Genomic DNA, 16,098 nt, shown 5'->3' with positions numbered 1-16,098 from the left:
GTTACCGGCTACCGTCACCGGTGCAATTTGTCAAAAGCACAAAAAAAAGCTAAAATTTCACAAGATGGATAGTTACCACCGTTGCCGACACAATGTGTGGAATGATGTTAAAAAAAGGTGTGGGAAAGTTATGGCAACGTTTTCTCCTGCATGCAATCACGGAGCTCAAACGGTCGTTGAGTGAAAGTGCTCCTGGGTATTTGATCTGGACATGAGTAGAATCAGAACTCCTTCTATCCAACGGCTGGTACCATATGCATAGCTACCACCCTTGGTAGAAAATCCGCGTCGATATATATATATATATATATATATATATATATATATATATATATATATATATGTATAACTCTAATATTTTGATCATGTATTGAGCATTATTCTTAATTGCTTGTAAGTCTTTGCAGAAACTTGTAAGTCTTTGCAGAATCTAGCTTCGTTGTGTTTATAGCATTAGAATAACTTTTAAGTCTTTGCTGAAACTATGGAAAGAGACCTAGAACAAGAATACCTCGTCGAGGAGATTATCCGTGATGATGACGATATCACCTCTATTTACCTAAACCAATCCGGCGAGGGAGACGAGCGAACCCGAGGAGACGGCTCCGATGAGGAAGATGAGCAAGACCACCGTGGAGACGGCTCCGGTGAGGGAGAAGGTGACGACTGCGAGGGAGAAGCTCACGACCCGAGGTGTATATATATTAATTAAGCAAGCCTACAGATATGTGCATATACATATATTAACGTTGTTTCTTCTTTTAGACCTCCCAATCAACACACTCTACTGGCAGAACTAAACGAGGCGCGGCCAGAAAGATGGAAGAGCATGAAAGGTGCATCATCACGGAAATCGCTATAGACGGCGAACCGATTTCTCCCAAGCATCACACAAAAAAGTTTGTAAGTCAATGCGGAGTTATTGTTAGGGACACCATCCCGATCACCACTCAAGAATGGAAGAAACCTGCAAAGGCGGACGAAGGAGTTACTTACGTCGATACGAGATCCAAAAATCTGATGTTTAGGAAACTCATGGTAAATTTCATATTTCCGGAGCCAGCTGACTCTGATAGTGATAATAAAAGGCCAGACCATGAGGATCCCGAGCTGAATAGCATACAACGAAGAGTCAAGAAGTGGGCTCTTAAGAAGATGGCAATGCAGTTCAATGACTACAAGAAGAAATTGGACAACTCCTTTGTCAAGAAAAAGAAGACTCCAGATTTCAAGGGCCCCTATGAGAAGATAAAAGACCACTGGAAGGCATTTGTGAAGTACAAGACATCGGAGAGGGCAAAGACAAGGTCAAACACCAACAAGAAAAATGCTGCTAATAAGATGTACTTCCATACCATGGGGCGAGGAGGCTACAAGGCTGGCGGACCTAAGTGGGAGAAATGGGAGAATGACCTAATTGCAAAGGGGATCCAACCAGAGGTACGGAAATGGAACCAGCGGTCAAGGGATTGGTTTTACGCGCATGGGGGCACGTTGGACGCACAAGGGTTCTGCATATATACACAAAGACATCGGGAAAACCCACTTCCCATCGAAGCCTTTAGAAATGCCGCAAAGGAAGTTGAAGAGGGAAGTTCCGTCCCGAAAGAGAGAAGGACCAGCTCACACGCGCCCTTGGGAATCCCGAACACCCGGGACGAACACGAACCATACCAGGTGGCAAGCCGTGGTGTATTGGGTTTTCTGCGAAACGAAGAAATATCCCGATAGAAGCCGTCGGAGGCAAAAGGATGTGGTTCAAGAACGCGTTGCTAAGCTAGAGGAGCAAGTGAGGATGATAATGTCGGGCTCGGTCACGGTCACCCAACCTCAACCTAATCCGCGAGATAGAAGAAGTTGCATTCGATGCTACCGGCCGGGGATCTCGACGGAAGAGCAGCCGTGGCTTCCACGGAGCTGCTCGGTGATGATGCGGATGTGGATCCGCGAGATGGCTCCTCCCTCCCCGTGGATCCGCGGATGCCTCCCGATCTCTACCTCGTGGACTTTATCACGCAGTCGACACCTTGTGAGCTACATTTCCAAACGATGGGCTACTTAACGCTCAAGGCGGCGATCGGCTATGTCTTACCGCCGCACTCGATCAAAGATATCACTTCAATCCGGTTCCACCCGGATACGCCGTTGCCGGGGTGGATCAAGTTATGGATGGGTATGGGCCGCCGAGGCTTGACCACCCTGCCGGTGAAGGGGATTTGCTAGAGCTGGGAGAGGCCAAGAACACTACGGTTCTATGGCGAAAGGAATTCATTGTGATTCCGGGTTGGAAGGCGCCAACGGGGTCTCCACCGAGCCAGCATTCTCCACCGATGCAGCCGTCTCCGGTGTGTGAGCCTTCCCCGCCGGCGCGTGAGCCTTCCCGCCGGTGCGTGAGCCATCTCCGCCGCCGCGTGAGCCTCCCCGCCGGCGCGTGAGCCATCTCCGCCACCGCGTGAGCCTTCTCCGCCGCCCAAGTCTAAGAGGAAAATTAGGCGGACCGCTACGACACAGCTGAGTCGTAACAAATCACCGAGACGCAAACAAGAGCCCCTCCCAAGAGTGCCTAAGGTTGCTCCCAAGAGACCTTATGACTATACAGTTGAGGAAAATGCCAAGATCGTAGCTGAACAGCACAAGCAAAAAATGTTGAAACTGAAAAAGCCCCAGCTTGAGCCGGAGCCAGCTATATCTCTGGAAAAGAAGTTGAAACTGGCCGAAGAACCTTCATCAACCCGAGCCAAGTCTTTCATCGAACTATGACCGGTCTATTCGCAAGTCAAATGTGTTAGCAAGAGAGCGGTGGGAAAAAAGTAAGGTAGAAGGGAAACCAGTTCCCCAGCTTGGAGCCCAGAAAAACTCGTGCCCCCGCTCCAAGTGTATCCCGATGTCCTAGCGTGCCTTGATCCAACGATGGTAAAACTATACAAAGATGAGGCAGATGCGGCCGGTATGAGTATTCCTGAGTACTTAAGCTGCATCGAATTCATGTACACGGACGATGTCCAATTAGCATACCATTACACATACGGGGAACCTCTTGTCAGAGCTGCGGAGTTGCCTAATCTATCAACACAGCTGCGAAGACTACATAATTGGTACTTGGATGCATGTAAGGACGGTCAGAACTGGATCATGGTGGCAATAAGAGATGAGCACTACGGGCGAACTGACGTGATGAACATCGAATTTTGTGAATTATTTCAGTTATTCAACTAAGACGCCCTCGACAAATCTCTGTTGAGTGCATACTGTCTGTAAGTATTATTTATGTAATTAAGTCTCTACTGCGGCTCGTCCATTATTGCATGCATATAACCATACTCTCACCGTATTATGCGGAATGAAGATTCGCGAATGCCGCAAGGGGCAAATCTATGATCTTGGGTTCGTTGACCCATATACCGTGAATGGGTATACTGTCGACAACTCTCCCAAGGACACGGAGAATAACTTGGTACATGTCTTAAGGAAAAACTCATACAAAAGGGAAATACTATTTCCTTACAACTTCGCGTGAGTGTTACTCTCTTCACACATTAAATCTTTTTCGCTTACTCCATGTGTTAAGTGTAATTGATGAGTTATGCATATATATATATGTGTGTGTCCGCAGGTTTCACTATATCCTGCTAGTCATTGAACCCGACACCGGGATAGTAGAAGTCATGGACTCGAAGAGTAAACCCCTTGAGGCGTGGGGGGACATGGCTGATATCCTCCACAAGGCTTGGAAACGGTTCACCAACAAAGCTCCGAGTTTAAAGAATAAAGAACTTCGAATAAAACATGTACCGGTAAGTACTAATGGCTAGGCCGCGCATCTCTTTGATTCTAGTTTCAATACAATTATTATCATCCTTGATTATATATATATTATTTTGATTGAACTTTGTTCTCGTAAAGTGCTTGAGGCAAGAGGACGGGAATAATTTATGCGGGTTCTACGTTTGCGAGTTCATCCACCAGAATACCCACCATGTGAGGGACATTTTGGAACAACTTGATGTAAGTAATTAAACAACATTCATGGCTTTATTTTATCACCTTGTGTTTCATTCACATACACACATATATATATACTGACCATCGTACCTTCTTCAAATTATTAGATCGAACGGTTGCGGGACGGTCTTCTAGCAACAGAGCGTGTACGAGCAATTCAAGAAGAACTGGCGGGGTTCTTACTTGAGCAAGTCATAGCTCCAGACGGAGAACACTATGTGCCCGCCATCCAATATAACTAGAAATTATTTTCAAAGTTGATGTAGACATATATATATGCATGAACGTGTGCCACTTCGATCGATATATGTAATATAATGGTTTCCTATATATATGTGTGTGCATTATAACGTGTTTCGAATGGAGGCAGAGTCTGCCGCGGCAGCGTTTTAGTGAAAATTCCTGCCGCGGCAAAGTCTGCCGCAGCGTTTTAGTGGAATTCTCTGCCGCGGCAGAGTCTACCGCGGCAGGGAATGGCACCAAAACCCTGCCGCGGCACAACCCTTTTGCACCGGTTCGTATTACGAACCGGTGACGAACCGGTGCAAAAGGTCCCCCGCCAGACGCTCCACAGAAGGCCACGTGGTGCCCCCTTTAGCACCGGTTTGTAACCGAACCGGTGCAAAAGGGGGGGGGGGGGGCTTTTGCACCGGTTGGCCATCCGGTGCATATGGCCCTTTTGAACCGGTGCAAAAGAGCAGTTTTCCACTAGTGAAAGAATGGAAGACTTAAATTTTTGGAGAACGTGGTTTCATATTTGTTGTATTGAGTTCTGAATTTCCCATAAGTGTATGAGTTCTGAGTTTATATAATGCATCATCACATTGTAATTAAACAATTTCAACTTCTACACAATATCTATATTTCCCAGTATTTTCAAATATTTCTTCCAGAAGATGGACGGAGGCTACAACGTGCGTCTTCATGGTATAGTAGACCATGTAAGTTACGACTTACGAGACATCTTCGAGGGAAAAAACTATGATAAAATGTTTTAAAAAAAATATGTATGTATGTATTTATTTAATAAGCATGGATTGAATTTTTAGAACAAATTACAATATCTAGCACAATTTGTAAAAATAAAAATAAAAATAGGTGGAGTGTGGATTTGAACTCAAGACCTAGGACTCAAGTGCAAAGGCTCCAACCAGCTGACCTAACATAATGCTCTATCAACTCTAGACAAACAATATATATAAAGAGTAGTGTGGCGTCTTTGGTATAGGCGCCACACATGGCTTCCATGTCGGCAGTTGCGCGTCACGCACGCAAGATGTGTGGCGCCCCTCGCATAGGCGCCACACCGTGAAGTGTGGCGTCCCTCGCATAGACGCCACACAAAAGGATTAGTAGAGTGAAATATTTTCGCCGGAGGGCCATTTCGTGCTATACTTTCACCAAAAAATTATTTTTGTGTAAATCGCCTTACCTGGAGTCGGTTTTGAATTTAGACCGACTCTCAAAAAACTACTCGAGTAGGTTAATTAAAGTAGTTGCAGGCCGTCTAGATATATGACTATTAAGACATGACACATGCATTCTACTCTTCAGGCTGGCCAGACAAAGCCCGGTACAAAAAAACCTAGGCCTAGTCCAGCCTAGCCCAACTATTGGGTCAAAAAATTAGGCCCGTCGCATTAGAGGAAAAGCCCGCCAGGCCAGCCTCTACCCTATTTCGCACAAAACCTAGGCCCATGACTGACTATCGGGCTCAACATTAAGGCCCATGCCCTGCCCGCAGGCATGGTCGATACGGGCTGGCCAAGCCTTGCTGCCCATGCTAGGGTATACTTTTGGTTGCTATATATATGGGTGTGTTTCGTCACCTACGCCGTGCCCAACCAATCATCCTTGGGTGCAAATTTTCATGTTTTGTTAGTTGAGCTGGATGTAACAGCTAGCCCGCATGATTCTTGAAGCACTGTATACTCGCTGAGAATGTCCAAATCAGCCTTTTTTCAGAGCTAATTTTGTTAGGTAAGGAAGTGAAGACGGTACTAGTGAGAGCTCGTGCTAGCTTAGAGATAGTGCAAGCTAGTGAGAGGAATGTTGGTAGGTGAAATGTGATCACCTCATCCTCCTCATATTTACCCCTCTCACTTATACTTTTGTAACTTCGCTAGGGTAGGTTGCTTGCCACACGTGTAGCTTAGTGGAAGTGAGGGGGCCGCCGCCCCCCCCCCCCCCCCCCACCCCCCACCCCAGCTTTGTACAAAATGCTAAAGGATTTTTTTGGAACAACTTAAGAAGGATATTTTGTGGAACAACTTAAGAAGGATTTTTTTGGCCTTTTGCCCCTCCCAAATGTTACCTACCCTCCCCCCGTATTTTCTATCAAGCTCCGCCACTGCTGCATGCTACTAGGGTGTCAGCGCCACATCCCACTTAGTCTCGCAAAACCAAAACTAAAGCCGAAGTTCAGAAAATGATCTGGAGTGGAAATACAAAGGAGTTGGGTATGAGTGAAAAAAAAATCGTCCCGCATTTCATCCCGCGTTGCAACCTTACCTACTGCCCGACACTGTTGTCGCCTCCCGAGTCGCCAAAGTTAGCGCACCAAGCAGTGATTGTTGCGTGCACGGGTTCTTTTTTTTTTAGATTGCTTTCAGATTGATATTGATACGTGAAAATAATCTTTGCATGTTGCCTACCCCACATTAGTACCTTCACTCTCATATTTAACTCATGGATGTACTTTCTAGTGTTGAACATAAAGTGATGATATTTATTGTAATATATGTAAAATTAAAAATCCGTTTGAATCTGTGTATTTCTTTTGACAATATCTTTTAAACAAACCTAAAAAAATGTTTTGGACAAAATTCAAAATTTGAGTTTTGAAACACAATCATACACGATCATACACAATGAAACTCAATAATAGTTGATACAAAAAATTCGTGTATTCAAAGAAAATTTCCAAATATTTTAAAAATATAACTACCAACATTAAAACAGAGTGAAATAGATTGTTTTTCAGAAAAATATCATTAAGTTTCACTAAGTTTTATTAAGTTTCAGAAGTTGATTTTCAAAATATTATCAAAATATATTCAATATTAGCCTTGTTGTGTAGCTATTTTCATTAGAAACTCAAATATTCAAATAGTTCGTAAATTGAAATTATGGTTTGTAAACGGAAGGCATAAATGCCCATCTTTAAATTAATAAAGCCATATGACCACAGGTACAAGGATGCTGATAACAGATTACAACACCACGCACAAAATAAGCACACACAGATATGAAACACGCCCAGCTTGAAACGGCGAAGACCTTCACGCTCGGTGTCTAGGAAGAAGCACACAATAGCAAAGACCAACCAATCGACCTTGATCACACCTCCAGAAGATCAGCACCACGGAAACTCTGGCAGGGCACAAATCCCCTCCCTTGCTGCAGAGCGCCCCTGCCCTCTCACCCTGGATCGAAGGGCGTCGCACCGACAGACAAGGATCTGTTCACCCTTGAACAAGGAGAGTTGTTGTACAAGAGACATACACATGAGGCTCGATCTTGCAGGCCTTCTCGCAGCGACGAGCACGCATCTGCAGCAACAACTTCGACAGAGACATCCGAGAGGAAAAGGGAAAGCTTGGGGGCAGCCACAGAACACGGAGGTGCAGGGGAGACGAGCGAGGGCGGAAGGCGCCCCCAGCCCAGCAACCCTACCAGTTGCAGCAGCAGCCCACAGATCCTCCCAAACATGGCAACACTCACCAGCTACCGCCGACCCAAGACGGCGCCTCCAGGGAGGGTGCGATGCCGTAACGCCGCCGCCGTCCAAATCCGACAGATTTTGGGCTTTCGTCCGGGATGGAGGTAGTTGGTGGGGAGGAAGGGCCTCAGCGGTGCCTCCAGGAAGGTGAATGGCGCCCATGGCGTCGCCACCGCTGTGGTCCACGACCAAGGATTTCTCCTGGCCCCGGTGCACCCCACCGGCTCCCCAGCCGGCATCTGCGTCGGCGCCAAAGCCGCCGGCAGCCAAGATCCGCGGGGAGGAGAAAGCCCAAAAGGGAGGAGGAGATCTGACCTTCGAGATCTGACCTGAGCAGATGAAGCCGCCCATGCCCAGCTCACACCCGCCGTTGCCCTGCCGTCCGCACGGCCAGAGCACCGGTTAGCAACATCCGCGAGTGTCACCGGCCGCACGGTCAACATCGCCACACCACACGAGGCCGCCACCTCGCCGCCCGACAGAGCCCCCATCAGGGAACTACCAGAGGAGGCCGCCCTTACCTAAGGCTGAGCCAGAGGCCAGCCATCGGAGCAGGAGATCCCATCTCTCAGCAACCGCGACCGCGGCAAACCCGGCGTGGAGGTCCTCCATCTAGACACCACGCGGGGAGCCGAGAGCTCAGATCCCCGCCGCCCCCTTCATCGGCATCGCGAGCTTGGCCGGCGGCGTCTCTGGGGGCGACGAGGAGGGTAGGGGCGGAGGGAGGAGCGGCGGCGGTGGACCTAGGGTTTTGCCTCCTCGGTCGCCTGGAGGAGGCGACGCGAGGAGAGCGAAACGGTTTGTGTTCATCGGGTCTAAAATTATGGTTCAAAAGCTACGAAGATTTCAAAATTTAAATCTAGATCTAGTAGTAGTCTATATAAGAAAGAATCTAGCAATGTGTAAAATAGAGGAGAGAAGATGTGAGTCCAAAATATACAAACTCCGAAATCAATACTATAATTAAGCAACTGTTTCCTTTTAATATCCTTTTTAAATCTCCAATCCACAAGGGGTAGATCTATCGGACATACCCGAACACATACTTCACAAGCAATACATTTATCAAATTCAAAGTGGATTCGCCCGGAGTAATTAATGAAAAAAATATTGAGGAATTCATCCAACGATAAAAAAAATTCCAACTATAGAACTATGACACAATCAAACCCGAATGAACAAAATGTTGAATTGAATCGTACCAGTCTATACTGGGGTTTATTACTCATTTTTGTACTTGCTGTTTTATTTTCCAATTACTTCTTCAATTGATAGAAAGAAAGATAGTTCCAATTACTTCTTCCCAACAGCGGGTGGAGTGAAATCCCACAAAAAATCAGTAACTAAAAGAATAAAAAAAGCTTTTATTGAGTCATTTAAATTATAGAAGAATTCCTGAACCCAAGAATTTAAAATGACAAGTTCCTTTTTACTCAGAAAAAAAGCTTTAGTTAATGTAATAAAGATACCCATTGTTATTTCCAAAATTCCAACTGCGTTATTTATTTTGAAAAAATCAAAAAAGGATATATAGGGAATAGATAAATCCCACCCAGCACGGGACAAACCCATTTCTCCTATTTTCCATCATGGAATTCACATATTGATTTCCAGAAGTTCTTTCCTTCAAAGCGAAAGAACATGCATGGGTTTTAGCTAATTTCTTCTACAACAACCATCAATCTCTTGACCCGTCCGTCGTATCCCTAGTCGCGAAAGCTAGGGCACCAAGACACCAACGGCTAATTTTCATCTCGGAATTCACATGCTGATTGCAACAAAAAGTTCCATTGAAAGAGCATACATGGATTCAACTAATTTCTTTAGAGCATCCCTAGTGGTTCCTCTAAAGGGCCACTGCATGCTGGCTTACCTAATACTGGTAGTGGTACTAGTAGTGTGCTTGTCGCTTGCACCCGGAGAGCATGGCAGAGAAGGCGAGCGCGGCGAAGGCGAGGAAGCCCAGGACGATGGACGCCGCGATGGCGTCCGTGAAGACGTTGACCACCGCCGACCTCATGCGCATCGTGATCGGGAGAGCCGCCGCTGACGCCGTGACCAGCAGATACGCCACCGCCTGCATTCATTCAGATCACAGGCTTGTGAAGCAGACGTGATTACTTGAACAAAACTGTATGCATCCGTACAAAGTTATATAATCAGCTAAGTAAACTTAGCCCGTAAGCTAGCTAAGCCATCACACAGGAAAAGAGAGCTAGAAAGAAATTAGGATTTCTTTTGGCTGTTTAATTTGATAGTACATAGCTACATCTAAAAAATCAAGAGTACAAAGCTATCCACATCTGAAAATGCCACGTGATATTTGGTACAGAAAATTTCTTGGAAAGGCATAAAGCCATAAACGCAATGTTTGGGATCGTCGGTCTTTTAACGGTCAAGCAAGATCACTTCACCTGATCGCCGGCGACGTCAAGAAAGCTCGCATGGGCGGCGCCGCGGCGCATCTGGCGAAACTTCCGCAGCGCCTGCACCGCCGAGTACATGAACGCCACGACAGAGACCCCGAGAAGATACCTAGCAAATTGATGAGCAAAGGGGTTAAGCCACAAACCAACTCATGAATGATCAACACCGCACACAACAATGTTAGAGCATCTCCACTCGTCCCCCGACGAGGCCCCCGAGCGACGTTTTTCCCATCCGGACGGCGAAATTCGGCCCAGTCGCGCCCCCGGTTCCTGTTTTCGTCCGGATTTGGCCCTTCATCCATCCGGCGAGCCCACGCCATCCCCGGCCCCCCGGGGAGCGCTCGGGGACTCCGGACGAAACGAAAGCGCGCGAAACGTTCCCGCGCGTCTGGTGGCCCCAACTTGTCGGCGAGAGACACCGATCGTCGTCCTCATCGCATCGTCTTCCGCGCGCTGTAAAAGCCTGCCGCCGGTCAGCATTCGCCGGACGCGTAGCTTCCACGCGGCGAGTTAATGCCGTCGCCTCGGTTTCATGCGCGCCTACCGCTATTTATCGCCGAACTACCCCGGCTGCCCCGCATTCACCTCCTCGCTCGTCTTCCCCCAAATCATCCCCGAACTCGAAGGAACCAGCAATGGCGAACGACGGTGCGGCCAACAACGGCTTCGGCCGCCGCTCTCTCCACCAATGGGAGGGGCGACTCCTGCATGCGGCGGGCTACCCTGCGCCGCCGGACTTCCGCGCGCCGGGAGGCTGGAGGCTGAGCGCAGGCGGCGTGCCGATCCCGCCGCCGCCAACCGGTGGCGGCGCACTCAGGGAGGCGATCGACGAGGTGCTCGTCACTCTCAGTGACGAGCAGCGCGCGGATCCGCGCTTCTTCCCCGACAACCACGAAGCGTGGATCGCGTTCTTCCGGCGAAGGTACGAACGCGAACTCGCCGCTTACGACGGCCCTCCTCCTCCTCCGGCAAGGAACAACGCCGCCGGCCGCCGCCGATGGTGGAGCGCGCCCAACCGCACCCTCGAGAATGTGCTCGCGCACATCGAGGACGGGAACTCCCCTGTCCTGGGGATGCCGCCGCCGGTGGCGGCTACCGTGTCGCGCCGGCACGGTAGTTCCTGGATACCGAGGAGGATGGCGCCGTCCTCTTCGTCGTCGGGCTCGAGGTCGGCGTCTAGGTCCGGCGGGTCGACGCCGGCCACCGTCAAGAAGGAGTGGCCGTCTCCGGCCACCGTGAAGAAGGAGCCGGCGTCTCCACCGCCGACCAGAGGGCGCAGCAGCGGCGCGCTCGTCATCCGCGACCAGCCCTCCTCGCCGCAACGCGGGCGGAAGAGGAAGACGGCGAAGAATGAGGCCGCCGCGGCCGCCGCCAACCAGCTCGCCGAGGAGGAGGCGAAGCGCGCAGAGGACGCCGCGGTGGCGGAGGCGATCGCCAGGTCGCCGAAGGACCTGGTGCCCGCCGACAACAGCCTCCCCATCGACGCCGCGCTGGAGTGGTCCAGGCGCGACTGGGAGCGCCAGGAGGCGGAGCAGCAGCGGCGGATGTTGGATCTGGCCGCCGCGCGACAACTCGCCGCCCGCGCCGCCGCACCGTCGTCCTCGCGGAACGCCGCGCCCAGGGAGGTGATCAAGCTCGAGGAGAGCAGCGACGACGACATCTACCGGCCGTCGCCTCCACGCGCCGGCGACGCTGGCCAGGGCACGAGCCGCTGGTACGAGGCGCCGCCGCCCCAGGACGACGCCGGCTCCAGCGACGACGACGACGGCGGCGACTACACGACCTTCTACCGCCATTTCGGCATGTAGGAGGCCGCTTTTAGTTTTAGTATTAGTTTGCCAATCGCCGAATTCAAATATATGTACGAATTCGGCCTATTTATGTAGGAACTCGCCTCTATATATTAAATATCATTAAATTTCGCTTATGTTTGAACGAATTCGCCTATTTTGTCTGAATTCATCGTATTACGTTGCATCCATCCTGGGCTCGCGGCTGGGAAAATTGGCCTCCCCACGCCAAATCTTCCTCCAATCCGGAAGAAAATTTTGCCGGATTTGGGCGTGGGGAGCCCAAACGAGTGGGGATGCTCTTAGCATGATGGAGCTAATTATGGTGTACGCACCTGTACTCTTGGTAGCGGAGGAAGTCCATCCAGTCCCCGTGGCGGCATGACGCGACGAGCGACATGGCCACGAAGGCCGAGAGCGCGGCGCTGGCGCGCATCACGAGGATGATCCCGTCGAGCACCTGGCCGCCGCCATCGTCGTGGTACCGGTCCCCGTCCCTGCTGCTAGGCGCGGAGACCGTCGTCAACGTCACGGCGTGCGCAGCGCCGCTCTGCGTGTACGTCGACGGCTTCTGCTTCTTGGCGGCCGCCGGCGCCGGGTCGGGGGGCGGGGACGGAGGTGGCGGCGGTGGGGACTTGGGGACGTAGTGGGCGTCGGGGGACGCGATCTGCATAGCCATGCCTTAGCACGTAAGGAACCACGTGCTGGCAAGCAAGCGAGCTCCTACATATATGAGCAGATGAGCTGATGCTTTTCTATGGAGTGATTGCAGATATTGCATTTGCTTTCTCGCTTTGGGGAGTTTGCTGGGTAAGTAAAGTGAGAAAGGAAGTCGAGAAGAAAGGATACACCCAATGCGATGTGATGTGGCGCGCACTTGCTCATCAGCTGTGCTGTGCAGATGTGCTCCAAGACGCCGGGGAAATGTGTGGAAGGAACATGATTTTTAAGAGTGCTTCGGTGTCCCGTGAGCTTTCCGTAGTTCTAACAAGTTGGAGTTCCTCCAAATAAGTGAAGTTGGTTCCCTGAAACAAGAAAACACGGAGCGGCTATGTATTTACGTCTCACTGCCACCGGTAAGTGACCAAAACATAACACATATCTTATCTCTCCACCCCCTCCTCTACCGGGTATGTTTTCTAACACACAAACTCTTCCCCGGTTCACGCAGCGTGATTTACGCCTGCCGCCACTGAATCGAGGCCGCCGGCGAACGAATCGACGTATCTTCCGCAGGAGTTGAACTTGTCTGATTCATTCTCATCGCTGCACAAATCGAGTTGTAGCTCGTTGCTGCCGCCACCAGGAGCTTGCTATGGCCGCAACTACGTCTCACGCCGCCTCAACTAGCTCTTGGACGAACAACACCGCCATCATCATCGGCCAAAGAGATAGAACAAACCGCCATGCCATCCCCTTGCACCCCACCTTCCCTACACCCAGATTTCACATATCCAACTTTCTATAAGGACCATTTATATATATTACTAGGCCCAGTTCATGAGATGAGCTCAAGCTGCTGCTGCTGTTGTTCTACTGCACTTGACACATTAGTAGTTCTCCGTCTAATAATCGACGTCCCAAGAAAGAAGAAATCAAGAACGGTCGATATGGGCTACGACAGTTCCGTGAGACGAGCTTGAGCGTGCGATGCTCCTGCACCTCCTTCTGCGGCCGCTGGTACTCGTTGGCCAGCGTCTCGCAGCAGCGCTCCAGGAACTGGCAGTCCACCTCCGTCTGCTCCAGCTTCGTCCTAGGTGAGGCGGCATGGGACGTGGTGGAGGCAACAACAAGCTACTAACGGCGGCGACACCGAGCTATAACTCGATTTGTGTGGCAGCGATAATGAATCGAACAAATTCGAATTCAGCGGAAGCTATGAACAACTCATTTGCCGGCGGCCATGATTCAGCGGAGACAAATGTAAATCACGTTGCGGTGAAGTCAAATCGGGAAATAATCTAGGCGCGGAGGAGGGAGGAGAGAGATAACACGTGTGTAACGCTTCAGTTACATAACAGTAGCAGTGGGATGTAAATTACAACAGCTCCACATTTTTATGTTTGTGTAGCAAAAGCCAGAGCAACATGCATGTTAACTTTTTTTTAACAGAGGAGCACCCTAGAAAGACCTCGAACCTTTCATTAAAACAACAGAGGAGGTACATATATGTTACAAAGGACCCCAGAAAATGAGAAAAACACACATAGGTCCCTAGCTTTTGTAGGAAAGACCTTGCTAAAAGATTTGAGATTACAATCTAATCCCTCCTCTTCTCCATTGCGGAGCAACAAACGCAGCTCGCTGCAGCCATAGACGACGGCGGGGACATGACCACTTGCCTACGGCCTGGCAAAGCTCCCAGCGACTGCGTTGATGAAGGGCCTCCAAAAGGAGGTTGAAGACTTACCGGAGCATACCGGCGTTGAAGAGACCATCTTGGTCAATGAAATCAGCGCCCAAATCGTAGACGCTGCTGAAAAGCTCCATGAAGAAAAGGTTCTTGAACCCCATCGCTGCTTCAGAAAGCACTCGAAACACGGCGCCACGAAAGCAGGGAAACCAACCTACAATCAGACCCGAGATTACTGCCACAAACCTAGGGAGGTAAGCAGGGATGAGGTCGATGGCGACGGATCTGAGCACTCGCTGGAGCAGCTTCAAGAGCTTCCAGTTTATTACAGCAAGAAGGGGTGGGGATGGAAGGGGCAAGATCAGCCGAGGCAGAATCCCGCCATGGATGCGGCATCAAGGTGGTAGCATGAGATCCATTGATGCTCTTCTTCGTTCCAAGAATAGATCGCAGAACAAGAGAAGAAGCATCACCAGATCCCGATCTAACCACATTCTTGTTCGCTGGGGGGAAGCTAAAAACTACAGGAACTAAAACTAGAAGAAGTCAGACCTCTCTCCCACCCACCGTCGGCCACCGTGGCCGCCGGCGGCGAGGGGGAGAGAGGCCGGCGGGAGGAGCAAGGAGAGGAAGGCTCAAGAAGAGCAAAGTCTCCACAGGGGTACTGTAGTGCAACGAGAGCTATCGAGCAGATGCGGTGCTAGGTAGTGCCTATGTGTTTTCTACATGTTAACTTTTAAATCCGTCTCTTCTCTTAAATACGTAATGGGTACATAATTCTACTAGTATCTTAATACGGATCTGAAAACTGGTTCAAGCTTTCTTATTACCTCCATTTGAAGATGTCATGGCACACAGGTGGTTCAGCGCCCCCGCCACAACCATCCTCGCCGCGTGTGGTAGCCAACTCCACCACAAGGAAATACTTCGCCACATGCGAGATGGACTTCCAGAAAAATATTTATGCGATCATGCAGTGCATCCTAGACATGACGAGGTGTGCTCCATGTTTTTATTTTTTACGGATTCAACTTCATGTATTTATACTAAAAGCTAAAGCAGCTCTAATTTTTTAGAATCGGAGAGCTGAGGGAGGACACTGAAGCACACCTCAATTTTTAAGAGTAAACCTAACAACAAGTTGAGATGCTTAAGCAACGATGAACCAGAGAAAATAAATAGAAATATGTGGAACAACATGGATGGACGAAAGAGGTAAGTAGTAGCAGAAGGCCAGAAGCAATAATTGATTAGAGAGACATTCATGGATCCCGATTAGGCTGGTCATAGTGGGTAGTACTGTATCATGTATTAGTAGTATGCATGTATATGATATTTTTATACGATACTATCTCTATATTGGATAGTATTATGGAGTGATATCATAATCTCGTTATATTTAATGATTTGTAGTATCTCAATGCAAATTATGGACAATATTTATTTAGCATTAATTTTTTCTCGTGATGTGTGCTATGATACAATATCCCCATATGTTTCTCTAATGATATGGGGTTGCCCGATCTTCTCAGTAAGCGACGGGTGGTGATGAACACGCGATGGTAGCAGCGAATGGAATCGATGATATGAGGAGGATAACTTGTATGACGCCGACGAAGTCTCTCGATTGATTCCTGTCGCCAATGCAACAGCTCTCAACCCTGCAAGATATTCGCAACTCCACACACTTGCGCACGTAGCCGCCGACCACGAAGCGGTAGATGGCAATCTTCTAATTCCCAATGGAACAACAGATCACACAAACTTTCAGGAGCAATAAAACTCCAGATCGCAACGAATTGG

At 49.4% G+C, this 16,098-nt stretch overlaps 1 protein-coding gene across 1 annotated transcript; it reads right to left on the bottom strand.

Annotated features, from left to right (window-relative positions):
* Positions 1 to 9,606: 9,606 nt before the first annotated feature.
* LOC124669275 (CASP-like protein 4B1) lies at positions 9,607 to 12,621 on the bottom strand. Its single transcript, XM_047205917.1, has 3 exons — positions 12,278 to 12,621; positions 10,138 to 10,258; positions 9,607 to 9,800 (listed from the first exon to the last, which is right to left on the bottom strand). Exons 1-3 carry the CDS (start codon positions 12,619 to 12,621, stop codon positions 9,615 to 9,617), a joined length of 651 nt encoding a protein of 216 aa, XP_047061873.1. The 3' UTR covers positions 9,607 to 9,614.
* Between the last annotated feature and the right edge of the window lie 3,477 nt (positions 12,622 to 16,098).

The sequence above is a fragment of the Lolium rigidum genome, chromosome 7, assembly GCF_022539505.1.
Source record: "Lolium rigidum isolate FL_2022 chromosome 7, APGP_CSIRO_Lrig_0.1, whole genome shotgun sequence".
NCBI classification, from domain to species: domain Eukaryota; kingdom Viridiplantae; phylum Streptophyta; class Magnoliopsida; order Poales; family Poaceae; genus Lolium; species Lolium rigidum.
The sequence above is the reverse complement of the archived record's forward strand: the minus strand, read 5'-3'. Positions and strand labels throughout refer to the sequence as shown.

What these genes read in the sequence shown, in the direction of transcription:
- LOC124669275 (XM_047205917.1), bottom strand. Translation starts at nt 12,621, where the DNA reads ATGGCTATGCAGATCGCGTCCCCCGACGCCCACTACGTCCCCAAGTCC. An exon ending in CTCCGCTACCAAGAGTACAG is followed by an intron (nt 10,259 to 12,277) that starts GTGCGTACACCA and finishes TCAATTTGCTAG; the next exon opens with GTATCTTCTCGGGGTCTCTG. An exon ending in TTGACGTCGCCGGCGATCAG is followed by an intron (nt 9,801 to 10,137) that starts GTGAAGTGATCT and finishes GAATGAATGCAG; the next exon opens with GCGGTGGCGTATCTGCTGGT.